Source organism: Xenopus laevis, chromosome 3L (assembly GCF_017654675.1).
Source record: "Xenopus laevis strain J_2021 chromosome 3L, Xenopus_laevis_v10.1, whole genome shotgun sequence".
Classification (NCBI taxonomy): domain Eukaryota; kingdom Metazoa; phylum Chordata; class Amphibia; order Anura; family Pipidae; genus Xenopus; species Xenopus laevis.
The window spans coordinates 91,205,188-91,224,883 of record NC_054375.1 but is presented as its reverse complement, the minus strand read 5'-3'; the positions used below and the strand labels follow the sequence as shown (position 1 = coordinate 91,224,883).

Genomic DNA, 19,696 nt, shown 5'->3' with positions numbered 1-19,696 from the left:
CACTGCAATAGATCACTCAGTTATTATGATACCAATTGTCTTTATAGCATTAGTGAAGTTAACAACACAGATCTAAAATTAGAGTCTTCTTTATTATTGATTTATAGCATTTGCTGAACTTCAGACAGACATTCATGAACTGACCAGTGACTTAGATGGAGCTGGGATTCCTTTCTTGGACTATAGAACGTATACCATGAGAGTTCTCTTCCCAGGAATTGAAGACCACCCTGTGTTAAAGGATCTAGAGGTAAGTTTACGGATTTGCTGTTACATGAATGACATCACACATTTTTATCCTTTCTCAAGGACTGTTGTAAAACCCTTATTCTTATACATGAATACCAATGATCATAATGGCCAAAAATCTGGATGGATAAGTGGGGTGGTTTTATTTAGCGGTTCCAAATTAAATTTTTATGTTTTTGACCACATTTTTCTGTTCAGAGTAAAATTAAAATCAGCCTATTTACAGAAAAACATTGTGGTGACAAAATAATTCTCAAGCCAGTCATTTTGTAATTCATAAATCATTCTCAGTCTCCTGCTAATTGCCTAATGATAATTAGTATAAACAAAAACTGTTCCCTGGAAGAAATGCCATTTTAAAGTTAATTGTTGGGAAAAAAGAACCCCTCTCTAATTTCCATTCTAAGCAACTTACAAGGCCCACTCAATTCATGTGAATTCTCTAATTACAGTAACTTCCAGCAGACATGCACAAAAAGAAACTTTCTTTAATAAACAAATGCCCCAGGCTAAAGTACTTTCAACTAAGTTAAGATCAATTATTCCTTTCTGGCACTCTTCTCATATATAAGCTGCACACTTGGAAAATGTTCCGCGTTGAAAAAGAAATTAAATCAAACAAAATTTGCACATGTCAAAACGAGAAGAAATTCATCAAACCGATACACAAATCTTGATTTACAAAGCTGCCTAAATCGAATTTATTGTAAATAGGATCTTGGGCTGCCTTTCAAGGCTGTTATCAACTTGACAATGCAGGATGGCGTTTCAGATGAATAAAGAAAATCCCTGAAAATACTGCCACAAAGTAATTCTCTTATTCATTTTAAATACATGTGAAGCTAAAGAGAATTCATAGCCTGTGTGGAGCTTACAATTGAGCACATATTTTTCAGATAAACTGAATAAAATCGCGGCATTGTACAAATATAATGGAGCCATTGCATCTTTCAGGCTGTTACATTTACATGCATAGACCATTTATCCACTGTAATAGTCAATTTACACTCTGGTGATAGAGGCACACAATCTTCTTTTAGTCATTAGCTAGGAAGATGCAGGGATTTTGCTAGACACACAAGTTTACAGTGCTGTGTATATATCTATACCAAATGATGAAAAACAGAATACAAAATGATTGTAGTATTACAATAAAATTTTACAAAACTTAAATTTTATCTGTTGGTTGCTATGTGTTACTAGATCTGTTTGCATTTTTTTTTTTTACTATTTTATATATGGAAAGCAATTCTGATGAACACTGGAAACCTTTTAACAATCTTTTATTAGCACATTCATTTTTAACATTCAATTGTGATCCATTTTAACTGGACCAAGCCTAGGATTCTGAATGTATAAGGTCAGATTAACATAAATGTGACATATAAAAATGGGGCATTGCGATAAGAAATAATGTATGCTGTAACTCCATTTAGACCACAAAATGGATCTGTTCATTCTGATCACACTGACTACTGTGCCTCTGCAATGTACCAAACTTTACTTAGCCTAAAGTCTTAATTGATCTTGGTGAAGTTACAAAAGTGCATCAGATTATTATAATATGATATCATTTATAATTTTTGTGTCAGAGCAATTGAATCACTTAATTGCACGTTGGATATATGCAGCAGTTGATGCTATATTACTTTGATGATACTTAAAATGCAAATGAGGAATTGAGATTTGCAAACTGAACATTGGTAATTAGTAGGCACAAAACATGTGGAAAGGTTAGAATAAACATGGGATGTAAATGATGCATTATACATTAAAATATGATAATATGCACTGACCTATGTGCAAAGCAGCACTACTGAATAAAATAATATCAATGAATATTGTCTAGCTTGCGCAAAGCCCTCAAAGATTTTGGCATACTATTAAAGTAGCTTCAGTCAAACCTTCACATCAGATTTCTATCTTTTTACCTAAATAACATTCTGATATCTGATCAGTAGCTGAAAGGTAAATGACTTCATCACTGACACTAATTGTAGAGGCTTTAGCTACCAAATCAAAGCAACTGGCAGTGGTGTAACAACAAAGACATTCAGCTTTTTAAGGCGGTGCCTACAGTATCTAGAAAAAAAGATGTTCCACATCCCTCTATAATCAGAAGGATGAAATAATGCAGACATAAATATAACTCAATTTGCAAGTGAAGTGAACACAGGAACTCACAATGATATATCCATATATCAGAGTAATCAGCAGTTATATGAATTGTTATATTTTCCAAATTGATCTTACAAACAACCCATGAATTAGTTACTTACAAAGCAAAAGTATATATTTCAGAACTGGGCTAATGCAAAGCCTGCTGTTTATTAATAGTCTTTCTTTCAAACATTATTTTCTTATGATGGAAATCTGTTTCTCATCACTCGCTCTTCCACAGGTCCCTGGTTACAGACAGGAGCGAGTTGAGAAGGGTCTCAAGCTATTTGCACAGTTGATCAACAACAAGGTGTTTCTACTCTCCTTTATCCGAACACTTGAATCTCAGCGCAGTTTCTCCATGCGTGACAGAGGCAATGTGGCTTCCCTCATCATGACAGTACTACAGAGCAAATTAGAATATTCTACGGATGTACTGAAACAGCTCCTCTCAGATCTTATTGACAAGAACCTGGAAAGCAAGAACCATCCCAAGCTACTTTTGAGAAGGTGAGATATTTTCCTAATATCAGCACTCTAAGCAGAGTTTTTTATTTCAAACAGTATATTTCACACAAGGCTATATACAATTTCTGAAAGGCCAACATGTTTTGAAATCATCTGTACTGTATTATTTTAAATTAAATGAGATTATATTTGAGTCTAAAATCTCTAAACTGTAGTTGAAATCTATTCACTTGGGCATCTTTGTGCAACTTCTACAAGATGTACGCAGGAATAGCATTGTAGCGAGGCTGTCAATTTATCTGTAAATTTACTATAAAGTAATCCACACATATAAAGTAATCAAATCAAAAAAGTCCATAAATCAGGTGTAATAAAGACTATCCCGGTACATTTCTCCATTCATCCTTCCTTCAATTATATGAAGTCTGCCAGTATGTAGTAAAACAGCCCCACATCATGATTTTCCCACCTCCAAACCTCACTGTTGGTATGGTGTTTTTAGGGTGTTGTGCAATGCCATTTCTCCTTCAAACATGGTGTGTGCAATTACATCCAAAGAGTTCAATTTTGGTCTCATATGACCAGACTACTGTATATGTGCAGGATTTTCTGCAAAATAAAAATGTAAACCTTTTAAAACAAAAAGGTGTGCTCTCCGGCTATTTTTCGATTTACTTTTTATAGGTCATCAATTAGGATTAAACCATCCAATATTAATTTGCACTGATAAGGGGCAGGATTACTTTCTAAATACTGGCGGATTTCAGCTGGTTTCTCGGCTTTCCATGTCTTTTTGCATCTACTTTGCTTCATGTGTTCAATACTTTTTCCCTGTGGTATTCCACGTTATTCCACACAACTCAATTCATGGATTTATTTGTTTTTATTTTTGTATGTTTGGATTATCTGCATTGTTACCAACATCTGACGTAAATGTCATGTCAATAGCTCTGTTAGAAATATATTGACATGTTCAATACTTACTTTCACTGCTGTATATGGAGGCACAGTCAAGATATAAAGCCTACTTTAATTCTTTGTATTTTTATTTTCTTTAATGTAATGCCTTCTTTGTACCAGTTTTCTTCTATGTATGATTGCCTTGTAAGGGAATCAAGCTAATGCCTGTGCATTCGCTGTACTGTAATGTACCGTAGTTACTCTGTATGTGAATGCCTTTTATGTCAAGGGTCCTTTGGTATTATCCACATGGAAAATACATATTTTTAAGCATTATAATACTAATCATTATTTTACGACTTGATTGAAAATTGTAGCCAGAATTACAATCTAGTGAATTTAATACACAGTTTTAACATATGTCTAGAAGTGTTTATAGTAATGTCACCTCTTCATAAACTTCTAAATGGAGTAACAGTGTGTGACTACATAAGTTATCCCTACCGTATATTTTACTCTGCTGGAGCTTTTGTCTGGTTTGGAGAGATTTAATTTAGTGCTCCTGGATGCTTGATGTAATTTATATAGCACTGTCTAAGATGAACTGTTGTGTTGCCATAAAAATGTAATTGGAGCCATCTTTCATTGTATGTAAGCACTAGGTAGGAGTCATGGACATACACCAAATATAACTTTTATTTTTTTATTCCTCTTCACTTGTCTTGTAATAGGTCTGGGTATATTTTTTTTCAGTAGTATCGTTGGATTTGCTCCTAAAAACATATTCACTGCACTTGCAAACTGTTAAAATTGATTTCTCCTTACTTTCATTCTGACATTTTGAGGTAGTGCCAAACTGTTTATTTCACTAATTTAAAAATCTTGCTTATCATATCAGTTACAGATTGCCATGCTTTCCCTTTAGATTCTTAAAAGTACCGTCCCTTGTTGCTTCAATATTACATTTAAAATGTTACATGGCACAAGGGTGGCAGCAATTCAATTTTGCACCCACGATCAATGTCAAGATTGGTAAATCATTGTTGCAGAGGAAATTAATTTATGTATCCTTGCTTTGTTTGTTCTGGTCTCTTTGGTTAACAGATCTCTGAAAATTAACAAAAAAGTGTTTACTACTAGAAAATTCTTTCCAAAGGGTCAATTTTGTTGCTCAGCAGAAGGGGAATTACTCCAAAAAGGATGCATCTTGGAAATAAAATACTATTGGCAAATGAGTGAATTGTATATTAGATTGTTTCAATATTACATTGTAGATACTATACTTTAGAAAGGCAAAGAGTCATTTTACCTTAAATAAAAAGGACCATAACATCTGGAAAGGATCATTAAAGGAAAACTGTCATAAAAACAAATAAATGAATACAATTTATTTTCAGTATTCCCCCTCCAAGCAATCTGTCTCTCTACATACAGGTGTTGGAGTTGATGGACAGTTAGGTCAAATACATCAGTGGTGTAGCCTCCCTTTGTCTAGATTATGTATTAGAACTGTTTCAAAATAACTGGCTTAAAGCTGCATGAAGAAAGACAGATTTCAAGAGTGAGATATTGAATAATAACTATATTATTTTAAAAATAACAAATAAAAAAACAAACAAATACAAAAAGTATTGTAGAAGGGATACCTATATTGGCTAACGATAAAAATACATTGCAAGCTTTCAGAGCACCAAGGCCCATTCGTCAGACAAAATACAAATTAAAGCTAGATAGGCACACCATATCTAAAAGGGAACTTTAAAACTGAACGGGAAAGGAAGACTTATTAATTCAAATGTAGTTATTTAACACATTAAGACATGGCCTTAATTTAGTGTCAGGTTTCATGTCACACTATGTGACCATCCTAATTCATTGTATTATCTCTATAATTCATCTCTATCTATCTGTAACTTCCTAATTTATTGCCCATGAATACCTTTCACTGATTTAACGGTATATATAATGTGCCTTATAGCTTTTATTGTATTTTGCCTGATGAAGGGGCCTTGGTGCTCTGAAAGCTTGCAATGTATTTTTATCGTTAGCCAATATAGGTATCACTTCTACAATACTTTTTGTATTTGTTTGTTTTTTTATTTGTTATTTTTGCTACTGGCTAACACGGTACCACCATTTTTATTTTGCGCTATATTATTTCAGAAATACTGTTTGCAGATATGCTCTCAATCCATGAGAAATCCTACCAAATTGACTAGTATTCCATTTTACCAAGAGCTCATCAGAGCTTAACAAGTGGGGACTCCTCAGCTTTTATTTATTGACTTGATTTCTTTATATTTACTTGATAAGAATTTTAGGGGCATATTTATCAAAGCGATTTAAACCCTTTAATAAATATGTCCAAATGGGAGTAATGGATCATCATTCTCAGAAGTTGCACTTTTGATAAAGACAGGCAAATGATCTTGTGAGTTGCTTAGCATGATCAACGCAGCTTGGGCATAGTAAACTTTAGCCATATTCCCTTAATTATTAAGCTTATTGTGGCTTTGATCTTTTAGATATTGCTCTGCATGTTCTGCATGTGGCCAGCTTTAGTTTACAGTTTAGTATGTAAGACTTAGTAGAAACATTTCAGTTTTGTTGTTCCAGAACCTATTTTGTTCTAAATAAAATGTATGTTTATTTCAGAACTGAATCAGTAGCAGAGAAGATGCTGACCAACTGGTTTACATTCCTACTTTACAAGTTCCTCAAGGTACATGCTATATATTGCCTCCCATACAATTTTGTACCACTGTTAATCTATTTGCCTACAATTTCTGTTGCTAAAAAAAAAAGAGACAAAATAAGGCCTTCTTGTTACAAAGAGTATCAGTAAGGCCAACTCTAGGTTTGGTTTTCCTCCACACTATAAGATGTATGATGATACATAAATTATAGCAAATGCTACTGTCATAGAAGCAACACAAACAGTAGGTTAGCAATAGATTTAACCCATACTATAATATTTGTTTTTGCCAAATGTCAGAGAGGAAATATATAGGGTTTTTTTTAATTCAACTTAAATATATTCAAGTGAAGCTAATGTATATTAGAGAGGTTAATTATTTTAGCAATATAACAATTTATTAAGAAATAATCAGCACTTAATAAGCTCTTCTCCATATATAATCAAATGATTCTTTATTACCCTTGGCACATTATACTGTTGGCAGGGTGCTACTATAAAAAGTGTGCCAATTAAAGTAAATTACTAGAAAACACATTCCCACTACACTTTTGGTATTAATTTAATATACTAAAAGACTATAGTGTCATATTATATTTGCAACATTTTTAACATTTTATGAAATATCCAATGGGACGCCTGGCAACTGTTGGTGAGCTATTTCTGCCAGGATTCTGGAGCATTTATTGTAGTGCAGCAATTCCTCAAAGACTGTAGGCCAAGTATACACAAAAATATTTGCAAAATACATTTTCCAACATTCTCTTAAAACTACTAAATGTCAATTCATTTGTATGTGGTTTGGGGTGCTTTTTTGAAGAACTTTGTGGGGCATTTTCTTATTCCTTTGCTAAATTGGTCTTAGAAATGCATGATATAAATCTAACAGCGGTAAAGCATAGAAAGATGAACATTTTATGGAAATAAAAATGATGTTACTGCATAGAATATACTCTTGAAATTTTAACACAATATGCCTCAAACATCAAAAACTCACATATTCTCAAGACAAATTACTGCAGGAGGCACCCTGTGCATTACCTAAGTGTTTGATAGATGTTATGCTTACTGGAATTGATCAGCTACTGTACATGCATGAGTCAAGCAAGAAAAAAAAATCACAGGGAAATTTCCTGCAACTGTTTCTGCTGAGATAATTTCTCTTTGCTGAGCAATGAGCTCCAACAACTCCTACAAAGTTGGTTGCAAAATTACAGTTATCTCTTTAGCCCCCTTTGTTTATGATTCATCTAATTAAAGGTGAATTAAATCATGCCACCTCCTTCTGGCTTATTTACACAGACATCATCCAACCAAACCAAAACAAGCTGTAATTTCCCACAAACACTATCCCAACTGCTAAAGCCAATTTGTTATTTAAGACACCTGCAAAACAAATATATGTTACAAGTGTAATATCTGTACCAACTCAGTACCCCAGGCAAATTTTTTCAACAGGTTGACTGCTCTGTTTTCAGATGTCAGGTTAAGACCAACTGTGCCCGGGCACTCGTACAGCTTATGCTTGTATAAATAGGATTTGAAACATACAATTATCATGTTTTATGTGTCAATGCACTACAATTACTGCATGATAGCCATGCCACATTTTCCCTGAAGACAGAAGCAGATTATCCTCTTAATTACTAAGTGTAATTAATTCAGAAATCATTCATCGGTATTATTTAGTACAGTGGATCCATAAACTAAAAATCCATTCAGCCAGCACTAGAGAAGGTCTAGCATTGCCGGCTTGTTGACATCCTTAAAAAGGTGTTTGATAACAATACAATTGTCTTGATTTTGGCCATGCAGGAATGTGCAGGGGAGCCCCTCTTCTCCCTCTTCTGTGCTATCAAGCAGCAAATGGAAAAAGGTCCCATTGATTCAATTACTGGGGAAGCACGTTATTCACTTAGCGAAGATAAACTTATTAGGCAGCAGATTGACTACAAGACATTGGTAAGTTCTGTAACTGAGTTTGTATCTGGGTTCTTGTTACTGTAGGTTTTCTTGTATTGTAGGTCTGTAAATTATGAGAAAATAATTATACATATAAACTTGCATGCTTGCATTATTTGGACACAGCCCTTGCATGATCCCTGAATGCTAATTGCTTAGAATTGCCCATTCTATAACATACTAAAAGTTAACTCAAAGGTGAACCACTCATTTAAGCCCAAACTGATAATATAAATATGAACTGCAAAATAGGGATGTCGCGGACTGTTCGCCTGCGAACTAATTCGCGCGAACATCGACTGTTCGCGTCCGCCGAATGTTCGCGAACGTCGCGCGACGTTCGCCAATTTGGGTTCGCCTTAGCTGGCGCTTATTTTTGACCTCTCACCCCAGACCAGCAGATACATGGCAGCCAATCAGGAAGCTCTCCCTCCTGGACCACCCCTACACCCCCTGGACCACTCTCCTTCCTGCAGCGTTTTTTCATTCTGCCTGTGTGTGCTTGGAAGAGCTAGTGTAGGGAGAGAGCTGGTTAGTGATTTGAGGAACAGTTGATAGTAACTTTGCTGGCTAGTAATCTACTTGATAACTGCTCTGTATTGTAGGGACAGAACTCTGCAGGGATTTGAGGGACATTTTAGGTTAGGTAGCTTTGCTGGCTAGTAATCTACCTTCTACTGCAGTGCTCTGTATGTAGCTGCTGTGGGCAGCTGTCCTGCTGCTGATCTCTCATCTGCTGACTGCTGCCTGTAACCCAATAGTCCTTGTAAGGACTGCTTTTATTTTCTTTTTTGTTTTTTTACTTTGCTACTATAAGAGCCCAGTGCTATTAGTCTAGCTGTGTTGGGGAGTGGGACTGGTGTGCTGCTCCTCCTAGTAGTTCATCACTACCAGCACCAACCAGAGTCAAAATTGTTACAAAGTATCTTATTTGCACCTGTTAGCTGTTCTGAGCTCTTTGCCAAAAGCTAATTAAGTTAGCTGTTCAGTTCAGAGAAAAGAGGGACTTTCCAGTACAAAAGAGGGACAGGGGGTTGAGTGGTCAAAAGAGGGACAGTTGGGAGGTATGCAAGTGCCACCTAGCTGTGTGAGCTTTTTCACATTCTGTCTAAATAACAATAATAATTCTGTGTCCGTAAACATCACCTGAGTGATACAGCAGCAATAATATATTGTAATATATAATATCCGTATCCACTACTGTATACGTTGCCCTTGCAGGCATTGTTTGCCCAGTCTTTAACCAAGTGCCACCTCGCTGTGTGAGCTTTTTCACATTCCGTGTCCAGAAACATCACCTGAGTGACGTAGTGTGATTTCTGCCCTTTACAGCACAAAACGCAGCGCTGTGTCAACAATGTATTTTTCAGAAACATTTTTGCCCTTGATCCCCCTCTGGCATGCCACTGTCCAGGTCGTTGCACCCTTTAAACAACTTTAAAATCATTTTTCTGGCCAGAAATGTCTTTTCTAGCTTTTAAAATTCGCCTTCCAATTGAAGTCTATGGGGTTCGCGACGTTCGCGAACCGTTCGCATTTTTGACGCAAGTTCGCGAATATGTTCGCGAATATTTTTTCCGCCGTTCGCTACATCCCTACTGCAAAAGTGCTCAGAGAGGGTTCAATTTATATCATGCATTGTTGTAGTAAGTGCAGGGATAGCTAGCCTTTGCATTGTTACAACTTTAAAGGAGAAGATTTAGTATATTGGATTGCATACTGTAGGTATTTAATTTGATAGTTTTAGAGCTTTTCCTATCAAACTTTATCACAGTTCTCTGAAAAGTTTGCAGAGGTGAATTAAGGTGATAATTCCCCAGTGTGTCTTCTGCATCTGACCTACAGCAAACACGTCAAATGATTTTTGCCATATTCAGGTTTTTCTCTCTTTTTTGTACAGAACACTGTACAGAGTACATTACAGATCTCAGTAACTAATTGAAATCCCACTAGGCTCTTTAAATGAATAGGTCAAATTACAGGGAGCTGACTGTGACTGAATTGATGAATAGGATATTCTGCTGTAGTTGATAGATACCCACCTACGATTGAAATGAATGGGTGAGAAAACACATGAAGCCTTCGGAAGGAAATACCAGAGCTATCAGCCTCGAAAACAGACAATCTTTCAAATATTAACGTGTCATTTAAAATAGTTACTTAAATCAATCAGAGAGGAGATGGAATAAAGAAGACATTTGAAACATGGAACCATCTTCAGATTGAATTCTTATCCGCCTGAAAAATTCAGTAGCTGTAATTCTACAAGTAATTAAGTCAAACTGTAAAAAATTCAACAAGGTTTGTAAGTCAATTTAAAGAGTCAATGGATGAACTAGAGAAGAGAAGGCAAAATTGTTCTCTGTCTACAATATTAAGTTAAATGTTAACTATTGGAGGATGCTGGCTGTTGTAGATGAGCTAGATGTAGATAGCTGAAGATTCAGTTATGGTATTGCCAAGCTCTGCCCCTCTACTGTTGAATTGAAATTTGCAACGAGCTTAGAATAGTAAGAGGTTTAATATTTGGCAAGAGATAGATAGATATTTTTCTTCTCCTTTTGGTTAACAGCACCTGTTTTATTTATTCATTTTGACATGTTTAGGTTCTCAACTGCATCAACCCTGACAATGTGAATAGCCCTATGATCCCCGTAAAGATTTTAAACTGTGACACAATTACTCAAGTAAAGGAGAAGATCCTGGATGCCATCTTCAAAAACTTGCCCTGCTCTCTCCGTCCAAAGGCTGCAGACATGGATTTAGGTTAGTAGCAACAACTGTGTTAAGCAATTTGTAAGAGCGTGAGGTTCGACAGGCATCTTGCAGCTGTCAGTGCCACTGGAAAGTAGTAGATGGTACTCATGAATAATTGAGTTGTTCTTGCAAAATCTTCAATTGCAAAACAACTTATTGTCTATAGTGGGCAAAGGTGTTTAGTTTCTTAACATTGCTTGTACCCCATTATTTAGGACGTTTGTGCATTTAACTCTCTCGCTTTCTCAGCAGTAACATTTCATTACATTATGTCAGGGCTATGAAAAAAATAATTCCAAGGTTGAATAGAAATGAATGCAATGAATGGCAGACAAACTTATTCTGGGACGTGTCCTTGGCTTTTATTCAGGATATTCACCTGAAGCTGTAATACTTGAAGCACAGAAGTTCAGCAATTCATGTTTGCAGTGAAAGATACACTATCTGCTGAATGAAATATAAAGAGTTCACAGCTGCTGTCTTCTGCGTTTGCATTCACCTGCACTTCCGATTGGAAGAAGAGATAAAGATAATGGGATTTTTCTTGCCTTACTCTTTCTACAAGGCAGAACAGTAACAGATTGGATTGCATAGTGTCTGCCTAAAGGAGTTGAAGGATCCGGCGGCAGTATACAGGATATTTTCTGTGTGGTGCTGTGAATTAGAATATCTACTGGAGGTCACCTTTAGCTGCCTATTCTTTTGCAAGATATTGACTTTTTATTTTGGGTCAGAAAAAAAGGCCATCAAATAGATTTTCTTTTAAAGGCCCGTCTACAATAATGCATTTCTATTAATGATAATGTATTCGGAAGGTTACAAAACACAAAAGTTATCTTATCCTTAGCTTTGTATAAGGTCAATATAGCTTTGAAGATGGATTTCCTAAAAATAGGTTTCAGCAGAAACACAAAATTTTCTTTTGGCATAGTTACACAGTAAGGATGAAAAAAAGACATTAGCTCATTTCCAATACCCTCTATATTATAAATTGCTTATCTTGCCACATACGATATTATGATATACAGCTAAACTGTATAATCAGAATATAGGAAATCCTGTGAAGTGTAATGTCATGCAATGGTGATTTTTATTTTATCATTACAGCCCAATGACATTACAATTTACATTTGGGGATATTACAATTTCCCATTTAAATGCAAAAGTGTTCCAGTATCAATTTCACTTTACCGGCATGCTATAAAGGCTAATGGCAGCTACTTCCAGTTTTGTCATACTTAGTTATCTAGAACACTGTCTGATAACACAGCACAAATGCTAGCCTTCCTATAACCCTACACCATTCTTCTAACATAAAATGCTGAAAGGTAAATAACATAGCTTGCAGATAAGTTTGTAACAGGCTTACACTCTCCCACTACTTGTTTCAGAGTGGCGACAAACAAATGGAGCTCGAATGATTCTCCAAGATGAAGACACAACAACTAAGATTGAGAATGACTGGAAGAGGCTAAATGTCATTGCACACTATCAGGTACTGAACAAAAATCCAGACTTAATTATTTAGACATTTTGTGTTCACGTAATATACAGGCTATAAACTCCTTATGGAGTTGGTCTTTCATTTGTTTAAATACTTATTGGTATTACGGGTTGTACCATTTATCTAAGGACATCAGTTTAAATCCCCACCTTCATTTAACTAGGCCAATAGGACTAATATCCTGGCAAAATTTGGAAGCCGATACAAACAACATTAAAGGAGCCTTGGAAGGTTCCACTTAAACACAAGTTCCTTATCTTGTGTGTCATTGTGTATTTATCTGGTTTAAATTTATCTCATAATTGCATGCAATTAACATGTACTCACTCTGCCAATTTAATGCCATTATAACTTCTATCGTAGGTGTGTTTAAAAGCTTTCTTTCTTTAATCTAAAATTCATTTAACTTTGCTAAGACACAAATAAACTTTATACTTTAACTGTTTAAGCAAATCTTCAACTGAAGTTAATGCAACAGAGGCTAGCTTGTCCATGGATGGACTATTGAATTGAACTTTTCTATGTGAAGAGGAGACAACAATGTAATAGGAAAGCTGTCTCTCAAACAAGTGCTCAGACAACTTAAAATTTCATTACAGCAGAAAGGAACTTAACCTAACTCATTCATCTCCTTTTCTTATCCCCAGGCTCTAAAGTAATTGCAAAGGTAGTATAAGCTCTTCAGGTCAATGACTTGTCATGCCTTTAAATTGCCTTTAGATCTAGAATGCTGAAGCAACAAGATAAAATGACTAACAAATGTGAACAGTAATAAAAGAAAAGGAGGACAGACAGTAGTGTGCTACATTCCATAGATAAGCCTTCTCTTGTCATCTGACCTGCCAATCACCACAAACTGCTTCTCTCACACATGCTGCTGCCATTGTCTATCCCAGTGGCTCTGCCAGTCTACTTACTGATCAGAATCTTCCCCTGTTCATTAATGTGCAAATAATTTTGGAGATAAGCTTGCCAGGCCCTCAAACAAGATCTTTGACTGCAGTCTTGGCTCTGCCACTAAATTTAATGTCAGAGACTTGACTGTTGGTATAGGGAAATCAAGGTGGAAAGGTAAAAGAGCAGATTAGAAATTGATTGCTATCAGAGATGAGATAATGAGGACACAAGTTAATTCCTTTCAAACCTGAGAGGGCACATTCTCCTTGACCAATGTTCTGTCATTATCTGAGCAGAATCTGAATTTTTATTAGCAAGGCACTATAGGGCTCATTTATGTCTGCAAGCACAGTTGTACTCCTGCTCTTTTCCCTACACTTTTGCATCAGGTACAATGCCCCCTTGCCACCTCAATGATGTGAAATCTGGGGAAACAATGCACTGTGGAAAAAAATAGCGATTGCAGTGCAATTTTGTAATCAAGCAACCACAGTAAACATATGTGACTTATATAAATGATCCCAGCCATAGACTTTATAAAACAGGTGCTGCATATAACCAATCAGATTAAAGTTGCAGGAATAAAATAAATTACTATTCACATATGTAGTTATACCACAATTAAAGAAAAATGTGTCAATTAGTGATGGGCGAATTTATTTGCCAGGCGCGAATTCGCAGGTAAATGCGAAATGCCTGCGAAGTTTGACTCCGGCGTCAAAAACGGCCGCTGGCACAGTTTCGCAGATTTTTTGCCGTTTCGCAAATTCGCCCATCACTAGTGTCAATGCACATATTTGGGCTATAACACAACTCAGGAACTATCTGTATGAATCTTGCGATTGCATCAACAGTTTTTTGCTGAATGCCTGCAATATGTTAATTGCTTGCTTTTAAAGTCTTATGAATAGTTGGAGCGATACTAAACATTCAACTTTGTCTCTATGGTGCTATTGTCATATGCATGCAGGTTAGGGATGCACCGAATCCACTTTTTTGGATTCGGCCGAACCACCGAATCCTTCACGAAAGATTTGGCTGAATACCGAAACGAATCCGAACCCTAATTTGCATATGCAAATAAGGGGTGGGAAGGGAAAACATTTTTTACTTCCTTGTTTTCTGACAAAAAGTCACGCAATTTCCCTCCCCCCTAATTTGCATATGCAAATTAGGATTCGAATTCGGTTCGGCCGGGCAGAAGGATTCCGCCGAATCCTGCTAAAAAAAGGCCGAATCCTGGCCCAATGCCGAACCGAATCCTGGATTCGGTGCATCCCTAATGCAGGTGCATTGGAAAAGGAGGGCAGCTTCTGCCTCAGCAGATGTTTTTAAGGTATTTTAGATGTTGATTTAACCCCCGGTTTTCATTCCTGACCATAAACTGGCATATATACTTTGCATAGTGTTAGATGTGTGTTATACTGTAGGTAGCAATTTCTTAATTCTGCAGATTTAAGCCCAGTGGTGTTTTCATGTTAGAGGTTCCTTGTGGTTAAGCAAAAGGTTGCTGTATCATGTAGATAATGTTAGTACCTCAGATAATATTAGTACATAACATAATATAAAAACCAAAAACATTATTTTGACATTGCACTTTATGACACCCTATTATGTCTTAGACACAGGACAGCCAAGCTGTATCTTTCTCGCTGTTGACAAGGAATAACTCATAACATGCACTGCCTGTCAGTGGCTTATGTAGGATTTGTATTTCATCAACGGCTGAAGATCCTGCCTCAATCATATAATTCTTTCTTTCTATAGCCACTATTCTTACCCAAGTGATCATTTTATTGCTCACCTCTCCATTTCAAATACAAAAAAACTCAATTCACCTGCTGGATAGAAAAATAGCACAGTTGGCATACAGATAAATTCATAGAAGAGATGTGGTTGTTGTGTACCATTATCATCCAAAACCAAAGAACACATTCTATGTTTAACACAGAAGTTGATCTGGCTGTGTGCTTCTTTTTATTGGCATTATCTGTATAGCAAACTTTTCACTTTTCACTTTTCACTCAATCACTAAAAGGACTAATTACTTTGAAACAGCTTTTAATTAGATACCCTATAGAGTATCAATATCTATCTTACCTGTTTCATCATTGGCACCACACCTAACATTAGGGTGATAAAAGCAAATAATATAGAATTATATATTTGCCCCCTCCTCCATATAATTGTAATTTATGATTCTCACTATAATATCAAGATCCATTTTGGTGCTCCTGCACTATTATTTATTGCCTAGAATTTTTTTTAATTTTCTATGGAAATTAGTATACCTGCTACTCACAGGTGATTTATATCATGTCCCAAATGAGTGTTGTGTCCATACAATGAGATGTATTTTCTCTTTTTGCAGGTACTAGATGGCTCAGTTGTAGCATTGGTTTCTAAGCAAGTCACAGCATACAATGCAGCCAATAACTCCACTGTATCTAGGACATCAGCAAGTAGATATGGTAAGATGATAGCATTAACATTTGCTTAAGTACAATTGAAAAGTGCATTTTGTTTTTTATTGTCTTGGATTTCAGCTACTCGTTATCTATATATTTAGCACAAAAGTTGATTGATTTTGAATGAATAGAAAGACTGAAAGACAAAAGTCACAGAGCTTTTTTTTCCTATATCATTATTAAAAAAGCAACAGGAATTGTTTCTGAAGAAACTACATAACAATTGCTTTGGTTATGTTGCACCTAGGCAATTACTATTTTTTTTTTCTGCAGCTATTTATATATCTGTGTAGACTTGCAAAGACTCTTGAGCTTTTGTGTAAATGTTACTAGAAAGAGGGTTTAGCATGTTATTAACATTAAGGGCAGATTTATCAAAGGTCGAGGTGTGTTTACCCCAAAAAGGGCAGTTTTCAATCAAAAACTAAAATTTTTGGGTTACAAATTTTTTTTAGATTTTTTGGGATTTTAAAAAAAAAAATTTCTGTTAAAAAAAATGTATTATTCCCCTGCAGCTGAAAATAGTGTGAATCCAAATATACTCCAGCTTAAACCTGCCGAGGTCATGTAGAAGTCAGTGGCAGAGGTCCCTTGAACCATTTGAAGATGTTAATAGCCTTCATGATGTTCGAGTTTTTTTCAGTGGGTTTTGCTCAAAAACTCTATAAATTCAAAATTTCCCCGCAGAAAACATGATTAATTTGAGTTTTTGGGTTGTTCACCCCCAATTCACTGATTTATGTTTTTTCCATTCAAGTTTTTTCTTAAATCTCAAGATCTAGTAAGCAGTCAGCAGTTAGTATGCACTTGCCTCTTGCTTGGGTGCAATGGGTTACTAGACAATAAAGCAAATATCACAACTTTTTATTATGCCACTCAATTCCAAGTATTTCAGAAAAATGCAGTTTTCTTAGCAAGTAAATAAAAATAGTAGCATTATATTTATGTTATGGTGTATGTAATATTAATACCATGGAACTGTAGCAACACTACTAACTACATGTTAAAGAAAAGTGGTATTACGATTCAGAGCCGATTCTGATGAAGAAGCAGCCTGAGGCAGCTCCTCAAATGTCGCCCCCCCTCGCCGGCTTACCTATCAGGGGGGGGAGGCAGGAACACTAGTGCGGAGAGCTCAATTGCACTCTCTCACTCTAGTAAAGCCGAATTTCTGGCTTCAAAACCGGAAATACGGCTCTTAAAGGTACCAGGAGCAGCTTTTTGCTGCTCCTGGAAACTTACCTGGTGCTGCCGCCTGAGGCGAGTTGGTCAACTCGCCTCATTGGCGGAGCGCCCCTGTTACGATTTATACAGAATGAGCTAGATTCAATTTGAGAAGAAAAATAAACACATTTTACCATACAATTCAATGGCATTTTCATGTGATAACCCATAAGATGTTTCTCTTGTTGAATTGCATCTGGACCATTACTATAACATGCTAATAGTGCAAAAAGTCATTAAAACACGAAAAGCAAAGATAAAATAAAGAGATACCAATATGTAAGTGATAGTTTTTTTTTGCTTTTTTCTACTTTTGTATTCTGAAAGGCCTTTTTTATTGACAACATAACTGACAAGCCTCAATGATGCTCCAATACTGGAAAGAGACAACTGCACTGGATACAGTGCTTTTTCTGCACAATTCACTGACAGACACTCTCTAGTATAGGTCAAAGTATATTCATTACCTGTCCAAACCAGGCAGATACCCTGGGAATTTTAATTATTTGTGGCAGTAGCTATTATCTTACATTTAAATGCAGTATCATTCACTCAGAAGATGGATACATGTTAATTCCAAAATAGAATTTCGGCCTTTACAGTTCCAGGAGACCCACTTCTATGGTGTATCGTAGAATAAAATACACTGGTAAATTATTTGGTGCAAGTGTAAATAGATGGGAGTATATAATATATTAGAAAGTGAAGAAAGCTATAAATACCAAGTCCAAAGCAAATAGAAGGGGCTGTAAGATGTAGAAATGAATTCACACCGTCATTAGTAGTAACAGAGTAGTACTGAATAGGGAAATAAAAGCCTGGTTTAGATCTATTAAATAACCAATATGCCAATGATTGTGATTATGGAATATAGTGCACAATGACATGTAGGCATATTTGTAAAGGTGAGAAAACAACAAAGCATATGTATGTGTTGTTTGTTGCAAAATGCTCATGTAAAAGCAGTTTTAGCTCAAATTTTTTTGTAAAAGATAGTGTTGGTCCCCACCAATTTCAACACAAAATATTAAGCCTAAGAATGTGTCCCCTTGTTATTAATATACAGTATTTTGTTGACAAATCTGACACTCACTACACCTTCATGTCCCGATATCCTCCTCGCATGATCTTTGCTCAGAGGACTGGAACAAAAACAGCGGAGATGTCCAGCTTCAGAGTCACATGTATTAGAGTTGTTGGTGATCATGTTCTGGATGAGGAGAATGTTTTTCATGGATAAGATAATTTCACAACAATTTCAACAACTTGATTATATTTCATATTTAGTTAACCTTTATAAATACCACATTTGCCAAGAAGTATACATTATTAATATTTGTAACTAAGTAGTGAGACATTTTAAACTTTAAGGTTGTGTATTAACGTATGGAAAACTTATCTCTAGATTGGTCTAATGAGAAACGAGAGAGGCAGAACGGTTATCCCTAGCCCGACATGTCTGATAGGATCCTAAGCCCCATTAGTTTCTGCTTTTAACCCCCAACCTCGTTGCTCAGGATGCCACTTATAAAACCAAATGTAATGAGGCATTTGTGATGTCAGCAGAGCTGCACTAAGTGTCTCGCTCATCCTTTCATTTAATCTCTTTTGGTACATTAACCTAATGACTAAAACAAACTTTTCGACTGTCTAGTAAGTTGGCTGCAGCACAACATATTGATCATTTGCGTCCTTGCGATGCATTTTCTTGTAGAACAAACAGGCACTGAACTAGAACATTGCCTAGAACATGATAAATCCCTACACTGCTTGTTTCTGATGTAGACAAGTAATCGCCACTTTATAAAGCAAAGTTTTTCTTAGTTTCCAGTCATTTCTAAGCCCTGGCATTTATATGATAGCTATAAAATATGACCAAAGTACAACATTCTTCAGGGTTATTCATAAACCTATAAAATATGTTTGAGTTTAATAAAAACAACAAAGAAATGATATATGAAATAGAATACACTGCTTTTGTCAAGAGTGGAATGTTTTATGTCATAGTGATATAGGGGAAAATAAAATATACACATATTGGCTGACTTTCTGTAAACAATTATGATGAACAACATTTGGCTCTCGTCTCTCTTTAGAGTGGGTGAAAAATTAATTAATTTGTAGGTTTTTTTTTTAGACATTTCTGTTGCTGTAGCAGTTTTGTGTCTGTGAATTTTAAAAAAATTAGGGTTTATTTTACAATGGCCTGGGCTAAGTGTTGGAATAGTAAGGGATGCAAAATCTGAACCTAAATACGGTCCAATAAATCAAAGTTTCCTATATAGCCTATTCATCAGATGCTTTATATGGTGATGACTAATATGGAGGTGTAACTACTTTATGAGAATTTTATTCCTAAATTCCTTTCCCCAATAGAAGGCAACTGCAGATAGGAATAAAAAAAATCCAGCA

At 35.8% G+C, this 19,696-nt stretch overlaps 1 protein-coding gene across 4 annotated transcripts in view; it reads left to right on the top strand.

The window, feature by feature from the left end:
• The window catches only part of LOC108711237 (plexin-A4), a 521,236-nt gene that overhangs the window by 480,323 nt on the left and 21,217 nt on the right, over positions 1-19,696 (top strand). For all 4 annotated transcript variants that reach the window (XM_018252771.2, XM_018252773.2, XM_041586588.1 and 1 more), the window contains 7 exons: positions 108-250; positions 2,651-2,919; positions 6,433-6,499; positions 8,288-8,434; positions 11,041-11,200; positions 12,583-12,686; positions 15,964-16,063. In XM_018252771.2, the coding sequence (XP_018108260.1) occupies positions 108-250; positions 2,651-2,919; positions 6,433-6,499; positions 8,288-8,434; positions 11,041-11,200; positions 12,583-12,686; positions 15,964-16,063 (990 nt within the window). The remainder of the gene's footprint in view (positions 1-107; positions 251-2,650; positions 2,920-6,432; positions 6,500-8,287; positions 8,435-11,040; positions 11,201-12,582; positions 12,687-15,963; positions 16,064-19,696) is intronic.